The 12,136-nt window shown below is 43.4% G+C and overlaps 1 protein-coding gene across 10 annotated transcripts in view; it reads right to left on the bottom strand.

The window, feature by feature from the left end:
* Positions 1 to 12,136, bottom strand: part of Frmd5 (FERM domain containing) — a 37,727-nt gene that overhangs the window by 7,730 nt on the left and 17,861 nt on the right. For 4 of the 10 annotated variants that reach the window (XM_087342753.1, XM_022074984.2, XM_022074975.2 and 1 more), the window contains 10 exons: positions 8,773 to 8,877; positions 8,210 to 8,252; positions 7,759 to 7,935; positions 6,983 to 7,194; positions 6,667 to 6,819; positions 4,972 to 4,986; positions 3,866 to 3,954; positions 3,025 to 3,260; positions 2,241 to 2,429; positions 538 to 660 (listed from right to left, as the gene is read on the bottom strand). In XM_087342753.1, coding sequence (XP_087198879.1) covers positions 538 to 660; positions 2,241 to 2,429; positions 3,025 to 3,260; positions 3,866 to 3,954; positions 4,972 to 4,986; positions 6,667 to 6,819; positions 6,983 to 7,194; positions 7,759 to 7,933 — 1,192 coding nt within the window. In that variant the 5' untranslated portion in view covers positions 7,934 to 7,935; positions 8,210 to 8,252; positions 8,773 to 8,877. Of the gene's footprint in view, positions 1 to 537; positions 661 to 2,240; positions 2,430 to 3,024; positions 3,261 to 3,865; positions 3,955 to 4,971; positions 4,987 to 6,666; positions 6,820 to 6,982; positions 7,195 to 7,758; positions 7,936 to 8,209; positions 8,253 to 8,772; positions 8,878 to 9,155; positions 9,278 to 9,303; positions 9,371 to 12,136 lie in introns of those variants that run through there. The other 6 variants (XM_022074980.2, XM_022074981.2, XM_022074976.2 and 3 more) reach the window with 6 other exon arrangements.

Genomic DNA, 12,136 nt, shown 5'->3' with positions numbered 1-12,136 from the left:
TTATGGAGCATGATCATATTTGTAAGGAGAATGGGGCATTTGTAGTCACGGATTACAAATTACGTAAAATACTTAAATCAGCTTTCCTGCCAGGTCAAAGTTCCTAACTCTCTGACATTCATCTTCCTAGCAAGGAATGGTAGAATTCCCTTCAGATTTTTCCCCCAACAATCTACACACTTCTTACCTTTTTGTCACATACTACATGTTTTACTTATCTTTTCTTTCTTGATTAGATCACTCTAATGTCAGGTGAATGGTAAAAATTGTGTAACTCTAAATACTGAATTCTGTCAATATTACATCATTCCTTTTAAGTCCAAATATGTATTCTCCTCAGAACTTTCTTCCCAAACACCTAGAATCTTATGTTCTTCCCTCAGAGTAACACCAAGTTTCACACCCATACAAAACAACAGGTACGAATCCCTCCCTCCTCCCAGATAAACAAACGCCAGGATGTTGCAGACTTCCAAACCGAGTCCACATCAAATCCATCCTGGCAACAACAAAATTAAATGTGGGAGACTGTCTTACCTCCACCGTTCACCAAGTGGTGTGTCAGAACGGTCTCGGTCTGAGATATTGGTTCGCTGGCAGTTGTAGTTACATCAAGTTCACCACGTTCATGTCTTAGAAAGTCTTCAATCACTTCTCCTGCTAGGGTAAACAGAATCCAAATAAAAACAACGCAAAACTGAAACACAATAATGGGACTGGGCAACACAACTACGACAGACACAGACAGATCAAATGAGACGCCAGACCAGCCGCCCGTGTCCGAAAGTGCATACCAGTGACGACAAATTTAGAGACTGTGCTTATTTTGAACACAGGACAAAAGGTAGTGGATTCAGCCAGTGCTTGACCACAATGAACAGCACAGATTCAGTTGACTTGAGATTGATTCTGTGCTGTTCATGGTAACAAAACACGTGCCTCCCGTCTTTACATATAATTCAGACAACATTAACTGGGACGAAGGGGACAATATGAACAGCAATCCCTTGTCCGAACACCTGTTCTGTGTTCTACACCCAAGTGAATGGATACAGGGGAAACCTGCACAAAGCTGTAGCCCTAAAATGACAACTGATTTTGAAGAAATTTGGTTCTGATATGCTATTTTTGAAAGTCTTCAATCAAATATAATTTGAGTTCACGTCGGTCTAATATAACCCCTACACTATGCGAAACATAAGCAGAATCAACTTTCTCAACGACTCATCCTACAAAATGCTTGTGCCTAATATGAAACACAACCACAACCGTCATTTTAAACGTTTTCTTAACATGGTCAATACTTAACGGAAAGAAATAATTTCTGACTTGCAGGCAATGTGAAGAACTTCGCAACAGTGAAACCCGATCGCGTATCCACCACAGTCTCACTGGCCGTTATGTACACTACTAGCCAGGCTGAAGCTAAGGCTGTTAGTTGCTGGCTTCTCACCATGGAGGCCCGGGCTCATGCCCACGTCAGTCCACATGGGATTTGTGGCGATCAAAGTGGCACTGGGGCAGCTATTTCTCAGAGTCCTTCAGTTTATCCCTGTCAGTATCATTTTACTCCTGGTGTACGGATAATGAACGGTCCCATCAGCAGCAACAACAATGATGACAAAGCACAATATTTGCCAGTTAATTCAGTGGACCTCCTCTTCAAAACTATCCTCCATATTGAAAAACGCATTTACGCTCACTACATCGTAACATAAACAAGTGAGCACCAGCTCCATTTTCAGATTTCCATAGTCAACTGAGACATCCACGCAACCACTGAAATAACAATCACTTGGTAATGAATCCCAAAGGTTCAACGCTGCTAATACCAAATTCTGTCCAGGCACCGTCGTACACCAGTTCCAGCCAATGTACGTATTTCCCCAAAATTCACTGTAATATTGACCTCCAATCTAGTCCTCAGTTCTTCAAGAGGTTTCCCACCATTCTGAACACATTTTTGTTTGATACCCAGCTTTACCACCACAGATAATGAAAGGAAAATTAATGTTTTATACTACAATCTTAGTGTTTTGTAACTGTTACTAAAAATATTGTACAAAGTCGCAGAATAGTAGAGTGAATGGGAGAACTCCAACAAAACCTCAATAACACAGATTTGTAGAGAGGAGAGTGACAAAGGTATACAGTGCAGTGTACTAATAGAAAGACTGATGGCATGAGAACAGACACGGGGCAGCCTCCTAGTGTCTCCAAACCGTGAAGTGAGCGAGTACCTTGGTTGGCGGCGACAGGAGTACGATGCTTGCTGCACATCTCCTGGTCCTCACTGACCGTCTCAAGGAGCGGCAGTGTGTTGTCAGAGCAGTACGGTGATGACAGCGGTGCCTCCACCAGCAGACCGCCATCTAACCGTGAGTCTGAGAGCGGTGCCGAGTGGTTCGCACGAGGCAAGCTCCCATACCCTGCAGCATATATTATCATTGCAGAATGGCACAGGAGTGACTTTTGTACAACAGTCTACAAAAGTCCTGCAGGTATCAACCCTAAAATTTAATGTCTTCTTCCGACTCACTTGATTAATCGCACCACTGAACACCACAAAACGAAGAAATGAAGGGAAGTGTTAACACCAAACGCGTACTATTTAGCCACTAAAAGAAAACTAAACATGATACAAAGTCACTAGCTGTTAGGTAATGATTCTTCCACATATGGTAAGAATATATAATGCTTACCAGAATCTGTGGATCAACAGTGGTCCATAGACGACTCACTGTTGCAGTGAGAATATTTTCCAAATCAGACTCATGTATGCTGCATTTTCTCAGCAATTCTAAAGAAATGACTTCACACTGAGTCTTATTGCTCCACTACATGTCATCCTCCTTGGTATAACACTAATACTGCACGCTAAAAAACATAATTTATGAAGCCCATCATCTCCATCCTCACGTTACATACACGTGTTCCTGTCAGCACCAGCTACAGTGTTACAAATCCACAGAACACCTTCACACCCCAACATGCAGCATGACAGAAAACAAAACATTCCCTTACTAATCTCACCCAGTTCGGAACCGATGGGGGTAGAGGGGGTGGCCGGTACAGACGAAGCCTTGCGCCGGAGACTCGCGGTCCGGAAGCTGCGGTTTATAGCGGGCTCTTCCCTCCGAAGCGGACCGACATCTTCCAAGATCTCACGCTCAACACGACCCGAGTATCGAAACTTCGAGCCCCATGAGAAGAAACTGCCCCCAGTTACAACTGACGGAGCCTCTGAACTCGATGGTAACCTGCAGTGAATGCGATGACTTTGTTAGTAATAGTAATTAATACACAGTTCTTGGCTGTTTAAATAACTCTCTGACAGCAGAACCCACGATTCCAACACCACCAACACATGCCATTAGATAGAATTCTGAGTAATTTCTATCCACCTCACAATTGATAACCCCAAGGTTTCACATTAATGTTACCCTTTCATCACCCCTTCTGTCTTTGAAGCTCCCACTTTGTAAGAGATTTACCCCCACCAAAATTACAGTTTATAGAATATTAATGTAGTAATAAATCTATTCTGATGATGACATAATACAATCTGGATTGTTGGGTTTCAGGACCTTGTCCATCGTCTGACATTACAAAACATGCTACATCTCAAGGACTGAATCTGTCCTCATCTTCAGTAGTAGTGAAGGGGGCACCTACTATGTGGGGCCAAGTGATTGTGGTTAGCTCATTCTAACAGACCCCAGAGAGAAGGTACCCCCTTCACTACACCTGAAGAAAACGACAGATCCAGTCCTCAAAAGTGACACGTTTTATAACGTCAGATGACGGAGAAGGTCCAAAAACCCAACAGTGAAGGCAGTAATGAATTTGCATAGTACAAACTTACGTAAAGAACAACATCTGCTCAATGGCACAACGCCAAACATGCCGACACGCCGCACCAGTAGGACACTTGAACCCCACGGTGCGCTTCTTCTGCAACAGACATACAATGAGCTGTCACAATGGAACATAGTGCATGAAGAACTTACCCTAATCCATGATCTGCTTTAAATACTTTTCTTACTTTCTGTAGAAAAACAGGGTTCATATATGATATGTTGACTGTGGCTGGCTGGGTTGTGCAGGTGGTTACCACTGTTTCAGAGGAAAGTATTTCCTCCATCTTCAAGAATAAAATACACTTCATGCATACAAGACTAAATGTTATCACAAACCAGTAGGCCATAATCAATATCTTCATCGCTGTGAGATCTTCAAATCTCACAGGGTTTACATATCACCATCTCTCTTTGTCTCTTTCTTTATGTATGTATCTGCACTTAGAAACTTTTAACCCAACTCATAAGCAACACAAGGTGTCCCAAAAAGGTGTACACATTCGACCATCCAATATTATGCAAACCAATTTCTTTTGTAAAATGACTTGTCAGTTTTATGATAACTAAAGAAAATTTTTTGGCTCGGCAATGAGAAACTACCAGTGTATATAAGACAGATCATAAACATATCAATAAGTTACGTTCAAAAACTTGTTTATGTTAACAGTTATAAACATGACTGTGTTGAAGATAATGAACTCTGAACTTCCATCTGAGAAATTTAAGGTAGTTTGAATCTGGACTATTTAAAATATGTAAGTAATGTACAGTTGCTGCTAGTCTCACCATATAGACTGAAGTATCTGAAAGCAAGCATCGCAGGCTGTTATTGATAGCGTCACACACTGAGACAGACAGACATTCACAACCCACAAAGTGCTGAAGTGAAATGGAAAATGTCATCTAGCTCCCTCAAACAGCACAAAGGTAAGGTGACTTCTAGTGACATGACGTTCATACCAAGTTTCACGTAAATGCTCCAACTCGTTTCAACAGACATAGAAAAACGTACGAGACGACACAAAGACACGGAAAAAAGGCTACAAAGTAAACGTATGAAAACTCAGAATTAATGTACAGAAGTGGAAACCATTCATGAAGAGAAACTTACCTTTATCCTAGGGTCCTGAGTTCGCAGCAGAACAGACAAATCAGGGCAATAAAAGCACACAGTATAAGCCCTGCATCTGAACTCTTAATTTTACAATCCACAAGAAATGATTAACAGTGTTTCAAGTACATAACTTGTATAGCATCAGAATGAGACGTGAAGATGATCAGGGTAGATAAGAATCTGGAAGGAGGTGGTCATGGCCAATTTGACTGTACTATCCCAGCGTCTGCCTGCAGACTCAGAAAAACTGTAAAATAATCCACAAGAAGGAAGTTGCCTCAAATGCTGTGTCTCGAGACATAACACTACCAGTCACAGTTAAAATTAACTAATTTTCTGTAAGCAGAACCCACCAATAGACCCCAATTACGAGCCAACAGCATCACAATCTATTACCTGTAAGATCTATTCTTAACATTATCCTACATAAAGAAAGCTGCACATTGGAGTAGTTGTGTATCCAAACACAGCCGATGCATCTGGATCCCATTAAACACACACGTGTGTTATCAGAAATTTGAATGGGACAACCTTGGATAACCTTTAAGTCACCTCCTTACTGAACTTGCTATATTTTAACTTATTGAAACACTTTTACTTCTTTATTTTTGAGATTTATGACTAAGAATGAAATAATATGTTGACAAAATTAATGAAATTTAAAGTTAAATTTGGGCTGCAAGAAGATACAAGAGGCCCCCTAAGGATTGGCACGTGTGTACAGCCCCCCCCCCCCGACAAGTAGATATACCCTTGAAGCTCCAAATCATTTTCTTTTATAATATTTTATATTATAATATTTTCTCTGCATTTTTATCACATAAAATTATTTTTAACAAAAACTGGCTTAACTGAAAAAAACACATTCATATCTCATTATTTGAATTGTGTCAGTCTTCAAAAACAATCACAATCTAAGAGGTTTTCCAATGAAAACTCAGAGTGAATTTATTGCTAAGTCTAAGTAAGATACGAGATTCTCATGGTGGAAGGCACGAAGATGACCGTCTTACAGGTACTTGCACCATGCAGTCTGGTAAAGTTTACTGACGTTTCAGTGGTGCTCTCAGCCTCCATCACCTGGGCAGCGAGGCAGCGCCAGTAAACTTCTACTACACAAAACAGTGCAACAGCATCTACACGCGTTCAGTCCACTGTAACCATTGCAAGAACGTTAACTGCAGACTTCCTCATTTTGCAGCTTCCTTCTTCCCTCTGTCAGTCCGCCAAACAACAGCAAAGAGGGTGACTGCGGACTGAACAGCCTGGGTTCAGTGCCTGATAGGGCTGTCTGCTCAACCATGTCTTATGTCACCCTTCCACTCAGTTTTAAAATGTTCCGACGATGGTGGATTACACTTAAAATTATTCATTGTCCAGACTTTTTCCATCATCCTTGTTCAAAATAAGAAACCATGACGTTTCGGAAACTGGCTCTGTTTCCATCTTCAGGCGAGAGGTACCTACTCAGGTGGGTCAGTCACGCTGAGCTACGCTCCATCTTTTAAACAAGGATGATGGGAAAAGTCTGGACAATGATTAATAGTAAGTGCTATCCTTCCATGTCTACGTTGGTATTCCAAGACACTTTCTGACCAAAATTCTGTCTCTACCATCCGGCACATCACACCACGAAGTGACATGTACAAATAACAAAGCTCCTCCTTATGTGAAATCCTAAAATGCTCTGACCTCATTGTACGTGACGTGCACGATAAACATCTTGCCCTCATAGTTTATCTTCTGCACCTCGACCCAGCGAAAGTGGTGAGTCTTGCGTGAGCCCTGAAAAGTTAAGATGCCACAGTGGTTGATGCCCAGGTACAGCTGGTTTCCCCGGTGATCCTGCAACAAGCAATTCAAGGCATGATCAGTTGCCCAAAACGAAGCAAGCTACATTTATGAAGAAAAAATAAAGGCATATTATCGATACCGAAGACCCCTTAATGATGACGAGACATGTGCCCTGAACCCACTTTCTTGCATATTGCGAAAGCAACCTTGATACCTTCACAGGGTGCGGATCAACCCCATATGTGTCCAGTTGGCAGGCCTTGCGCAGGAAGTTGTTCTCAACTTGTGCAGGAGTCTGCCCCTTGAGCTGTGTCTGATGAATCTCCATAATCTTCTCCTCAATCTCCGGTGTCTGCTTCAAGAGGAGATTTAACTCTGACACATAGTTGCCCTCATGTTCCTCAGGGTCATAGTCCCCCAGTTCAGCTGCAATGCAGTATCCCATTTCACTCTAGGTTTACCAACAAAATACTGTATCAATAACACCAAAACTCTTACAGAAATAATGGTTTTGAAATTATGACATTAATGCACATACCTCAACTTATTCGCTGATGCAATTATACTGTCGCGTTCAATAAATTATTTTTATATGGGTGAAATATGTCACGCCAGCCAGCGACTGAACTATCTGCTACGGCTGCATTCAGTTTTTGATTTCACCTTCAAAATACGCTAGAAGCTTAAATTACTACACATGTGAACACATTAGGGTACTGAGTTTATTCAGGACACACAATAAAACTTCACTTCTGAAGTTGACTGTCTTCTGGGTTGTAGCACCATTTAGTCTGGTAGAAGTTTATCAGTGTTTCAGAGGTCTTTGCTGCCTCTACCATAAGGAGCTCTGAAAAGTTGGTAAACTTCTACCAGACTACATGGCGCTACAACCCAGAAGACAGCCAACTTCAGACTCACCACCGCAGAAACCTCAAATCCTATTAACTTCTTATGTTTTCATGCTACGCTCCAGTCGTCAAGAGCACTTACACTGGACAATATAAGCTGCCAGGAGCGACGCCTCAGCCGGGGTACAGTACAACCGCCCGTGCAGTAGGTCTCGCTTCAGCTGCAGGTAGATCTGGTAGCGGGTGATCTCCTCCTTGAGCCGGAAAGGGTCGGGCGGGTAGAACTTGACCCGGAAACTGAACAGGATGGGTTCCATGTCTACAAATATACAAGACAATCAGTTGATTCCTCAGCAATCTGCATTACTCATGTGCCACAATATGAGTGTCAGTGAGTGGCGAGACAGTCGTTACACAAACACAGCTATCTTCAGACTCACCGCCATAAAAACCTCAACATGAATTTAATGGCACCGATCATTCATTATCTTTCCACAAATCCCAGCTGGTATACAACACGGCATTCTCCAGACATACAATCAGCAGAGTACATTGGTAGGAAGCACGAAGATATACCAGAGTCACTTGCTTACCTTTAACTTGTTTGAGGACTGCCTTTGCTGGATCCAGCCAGTGCTGAAACACAAGGAGTAAGAATCATGTATGGCAGGTACCTCTCTGTAACGAGCGACATGTATGATGATAACACAAGTGCCATGAACAAGAGTCCTTGTTGATAAACTAAGAGCTGCTGAGCTACCCAAAGAAATTACCTGAATTTTATGAAACCCAAAGATTCAATATTATGTGAATAGAAACCCACTATTGGATATACCAGACAGATGAACACAGTCCACACCTTCACACACACACTATTTCTTTAACATACATTTTAACAGTGTCCTTCCATCTACTCCTAGCACTCTTCTCATGATGTTTCCCAAAAAAAATTTTGCAATGCTCCCCCCTTGCATGCTACACTAACCCCATTCTTCTTAACTTCGTTAGGAGAACAAAATGTGAAATTTGAAGACATATATTTTGTTCCACTGTCATTCATTGCTCTCAGAATGAAACACACGTTCCAGCAATTTCTTCTCCAACTTCCTCAATCGACTATTCTCTCACAGCTATAGATCAACTTCCATATGCATACCCTTTGTCTTGTGTGATCAACATAGCGCAAGCCAAAATAGTCTTTCTCGATGAGATTCAGCTGCCGACACACTTGCTCTAGTAGGTGCTTGCCTTTCTCATGACTCTGGAACACATAAGAAATACATCCTTATCAAACCCCTGACTGATATCTGGATTGTATTCTTCTAGGTTCTGACGTTGCATAATAATGTAAGATGTTACAGACATTATGGACGAACGTATAGCCTCCATATTGGGGTTGACCGATTTGTTAAAAGTATTTGTATGCAAATGTGCTGTGAACAGATTATAACAGCCTGAAAGACATACTGGTGGCTACATAACCTAAAAGCTGCCTTCAATGATCGAGCTCATCCAAATGTTTAGACATCCAGTCCGTACCGCAAAGAGAACACAACCCATCTCCATGACAAAGATCAATTGGTTAACGCTGTTTAGGAAAATAATCGCTGTTTATTCTGAGAATCATCCGAAACCCATAAATGCAAATAACTGATCACTGAATTTAAAGGACTTTTGTTTTCCCGACATTTGTCTGGAGCGGCTGAGGACAAGGATAGGCGACTGGTTCCCGGCCACGTGACATCTGCCTGATTCACGGTCATTCCATCGTGCCAACAGCAAACAAAGAAAAAGTGTGATGGGGTCGGCGCGATAACCCACACTACAGCAACAAGCTGACGGCTGGTCGGCCAATTCGCTGTGTGACTGGAACCAGAAGGTTCATCACCGTGTTCACAAAAGGCAACGCCACTGCTCCTTACCCTGAGCCGTTTCAATGAGTGCAACAACAACGGAAGGTGAGGAGTACAAAGTGCGAAGCTCCTCCTCACGCATTTTTTCTCCGTTCTTCTGTGTATTCCTCTCCTGTGCCCTGTTCTCAGACACTCAAAGCGAAACACGAGGTTCCCCCCCCCCCCCCCAGGCAGGGTCGTCGCCAAAGGCCCGAAACGTCCACATTTCTCAAATAAAAATACAACAAATTCTTCTCGGGCTTTACCAGTCGTGTCAGGCGGCTGAAACGTGAAACAACAATTTCAATTACCACCCGCCGCCCAAAAATGGCTCCCCGTTACGTGCAACTAATCGAAAAGTTAACCCACGATTCAGACACAGACGCGCCGCCACTCTGTGGACCACGACCACAACTTTCATTTCGCTGTGTCCTCAAATGGCCCCTCGCACAAAACCACGGGGGGCAGTTTCCGCAAAATCGATTAATGACACAAAAAAAACATCGGCATCTAATTTCGCAAACCTGCAGTCATTTCGGGGCAGGGCTGACGAACATTTCCTCCGAAGCAAGTGCACTGGACGACTGCGAACATCCGGCAAAGGGCAAACCGCGGTGTTCAGCGCGCGATCCGACGCCCACCCGGAACTGATGAAGCGGCCCAAAAAGTAGGCCTTGGCCTTGACTCGCGCTGAGTTACGAGACCAATCAGTTTACTCGAGGTCAAATACGGCCGAGGTAGAGCCAGCGCCTTGGGCGAGATCTGAACCAGATATCTCCCGCGACGCGCTGCCAACTTCACGAGCATCCCGGCGAGGTCGACCAATGTCAGGGCGCTCAGTGGACCGCGTCCATTCATTTATCCCATTTCCGTCGGTACAGGGGCACCCGCAACACCAAACACACGGCGGATACGATCAATCACGCCACTTTAAAGAGACTCTTTGTCCTTTGGCCCCAAAGTTGCAAAATGTAAGGACGTAAGAAGGATGGATTAAGAAAACAACGAGGTCATTATTACGTATTATTATCACTACAACCTGCGATTATTTCCTTAAACGGCGTTAACCGGTTATCTTTGAAGTACATCCGAAACGTCGGTCGACGTCCACCACACTACACGGCGCAACAACCCAAAAGGCGTCCATCTTCTTCCCTCTAAATGCGTCCACTAAGATGAACTGCCTGGAGTTGGACTCTAATTTCTATTCACTGTCGCTCGCAAGCGATTTTACCGGGCCAGATTTTTTGAGAGTGCGTCAAGGAGAATGAGATGGGCAGGGCACGCAGCACGGGATAGATGAGACATTCAAGCAAAAGGAAAGCGACCACAGGCAGACAGGAAGATGATAGGCATCGTGGAGAAACAGGGTCTCTGTGGTCGCGCTTTTGTGAACACGGCGATGGACCTTCTTGCTCCACCAACAGCAGAGCATTTTCTTTTTAGCCCAGTTAAGAAACTATCGGCTTGACCTTGGGCCACAGAGTTTGTTACGGGACGTAATTGGTTGAGCCTCTCGTTAGAGAACAGATGAACAGCGCTTCGATGTAAAACTTAACCAACGAGGGCGGACAATAAATCTGCCGACAACTATCAGCGTAGACCTCTCGTACAAAATGTCATTGAAACTTTTAATCAGTTGCGGTAGGACAGGGTGTCTACGCACGCAACTTAGACGTCGCGATTGCCGTTTCAAACCCCAACTGCGTGTTGTTCCCCTGAACAATCGTGTCGTTACAGCAGACGTGAAGAGACCGAATGCTAACTGCCACTATTAGGTCCCATTATATTCCGTGACGTCAAACAGAACGTTAGATCCAGGTCGAACGGCACAGCCGTGAATCGCCACATGAGACCGTTTTATATAGGAAATAAGTGCACTCCTGTCTCAAATTTCGGGGAAGGGGCTACGTCGCCTGTCTCCCAGACATTCAAAAAGGCTCCCGATTGCTGCCCAGCTCGTAGCGCTTAAAAATTGTATTAGCCCCACGTGACCCGCCCACATGAAATGTTTGACACGAAAAGAAAATTCTCAGGCAAAAATTTAGTTCAGGAGGAAACGTGTCTTGGTGGAACTATCATAATTCACGTTTCAATGCACTAACAGAGCAGTTAATTTGTCAGAACACCCACCCACCGAAACACACCATACACTAACTCATTTAGAACCAATTGCAGATCACCCATCAATGAACAAGCCGGGTGGGATACCTTGAGAAAATTAACTACCAATAACGTTCGTAAAATAAATGTAGAAATAGATTTACCTTTGCATGGGTACCGAAGAGCCTTTAGGAGGTTACAGAACTAATTCGACCCTTGAACTCACTCTACCTTTTTCCCTTTACCTTCCACGACAACGGGCGATTTCGCTGTTCGTTTACGCAGCATGAATGTCTAAAGTTTATGATGGTATGTCAAAATATAGTCCAGTATCAAACTGTTTGACAAGGTCGCCATTAGCCTCACGTGTGATGACACTACGCATCTCGCGCGCGAGATGGGCTCCAAACGAATCAATACCTGCCTCTCTTACAGCAGAAAGGACCAGACCATATGTTCAGAGGTTATATAAATGCGCACAATGCGAACGCTAGCCTCTTAAATTGATATGGAACTGGATTTCAT

This window comes from Zootermopsis nevadensis, unplaced genomic scaffold (genome assembly GCF_977971745.1).
Source record: "Zootermopsis nevadensis isolate Lab colony 2312 unplaced genomic scaffold, Znev_1.0 Znev_ptg000004l, whole genome shotgun sequence".
Classification (NCBI taxonomy): Eukaryota; Metazoa; Arthropoda; class Insecta; order Blattodea; family Termopsidae; genus Zootermopsis; species Zootermopsis nevadensis.
This window is presented reverse-complemented; position numbering and strand designations above follow the sequence as displayed.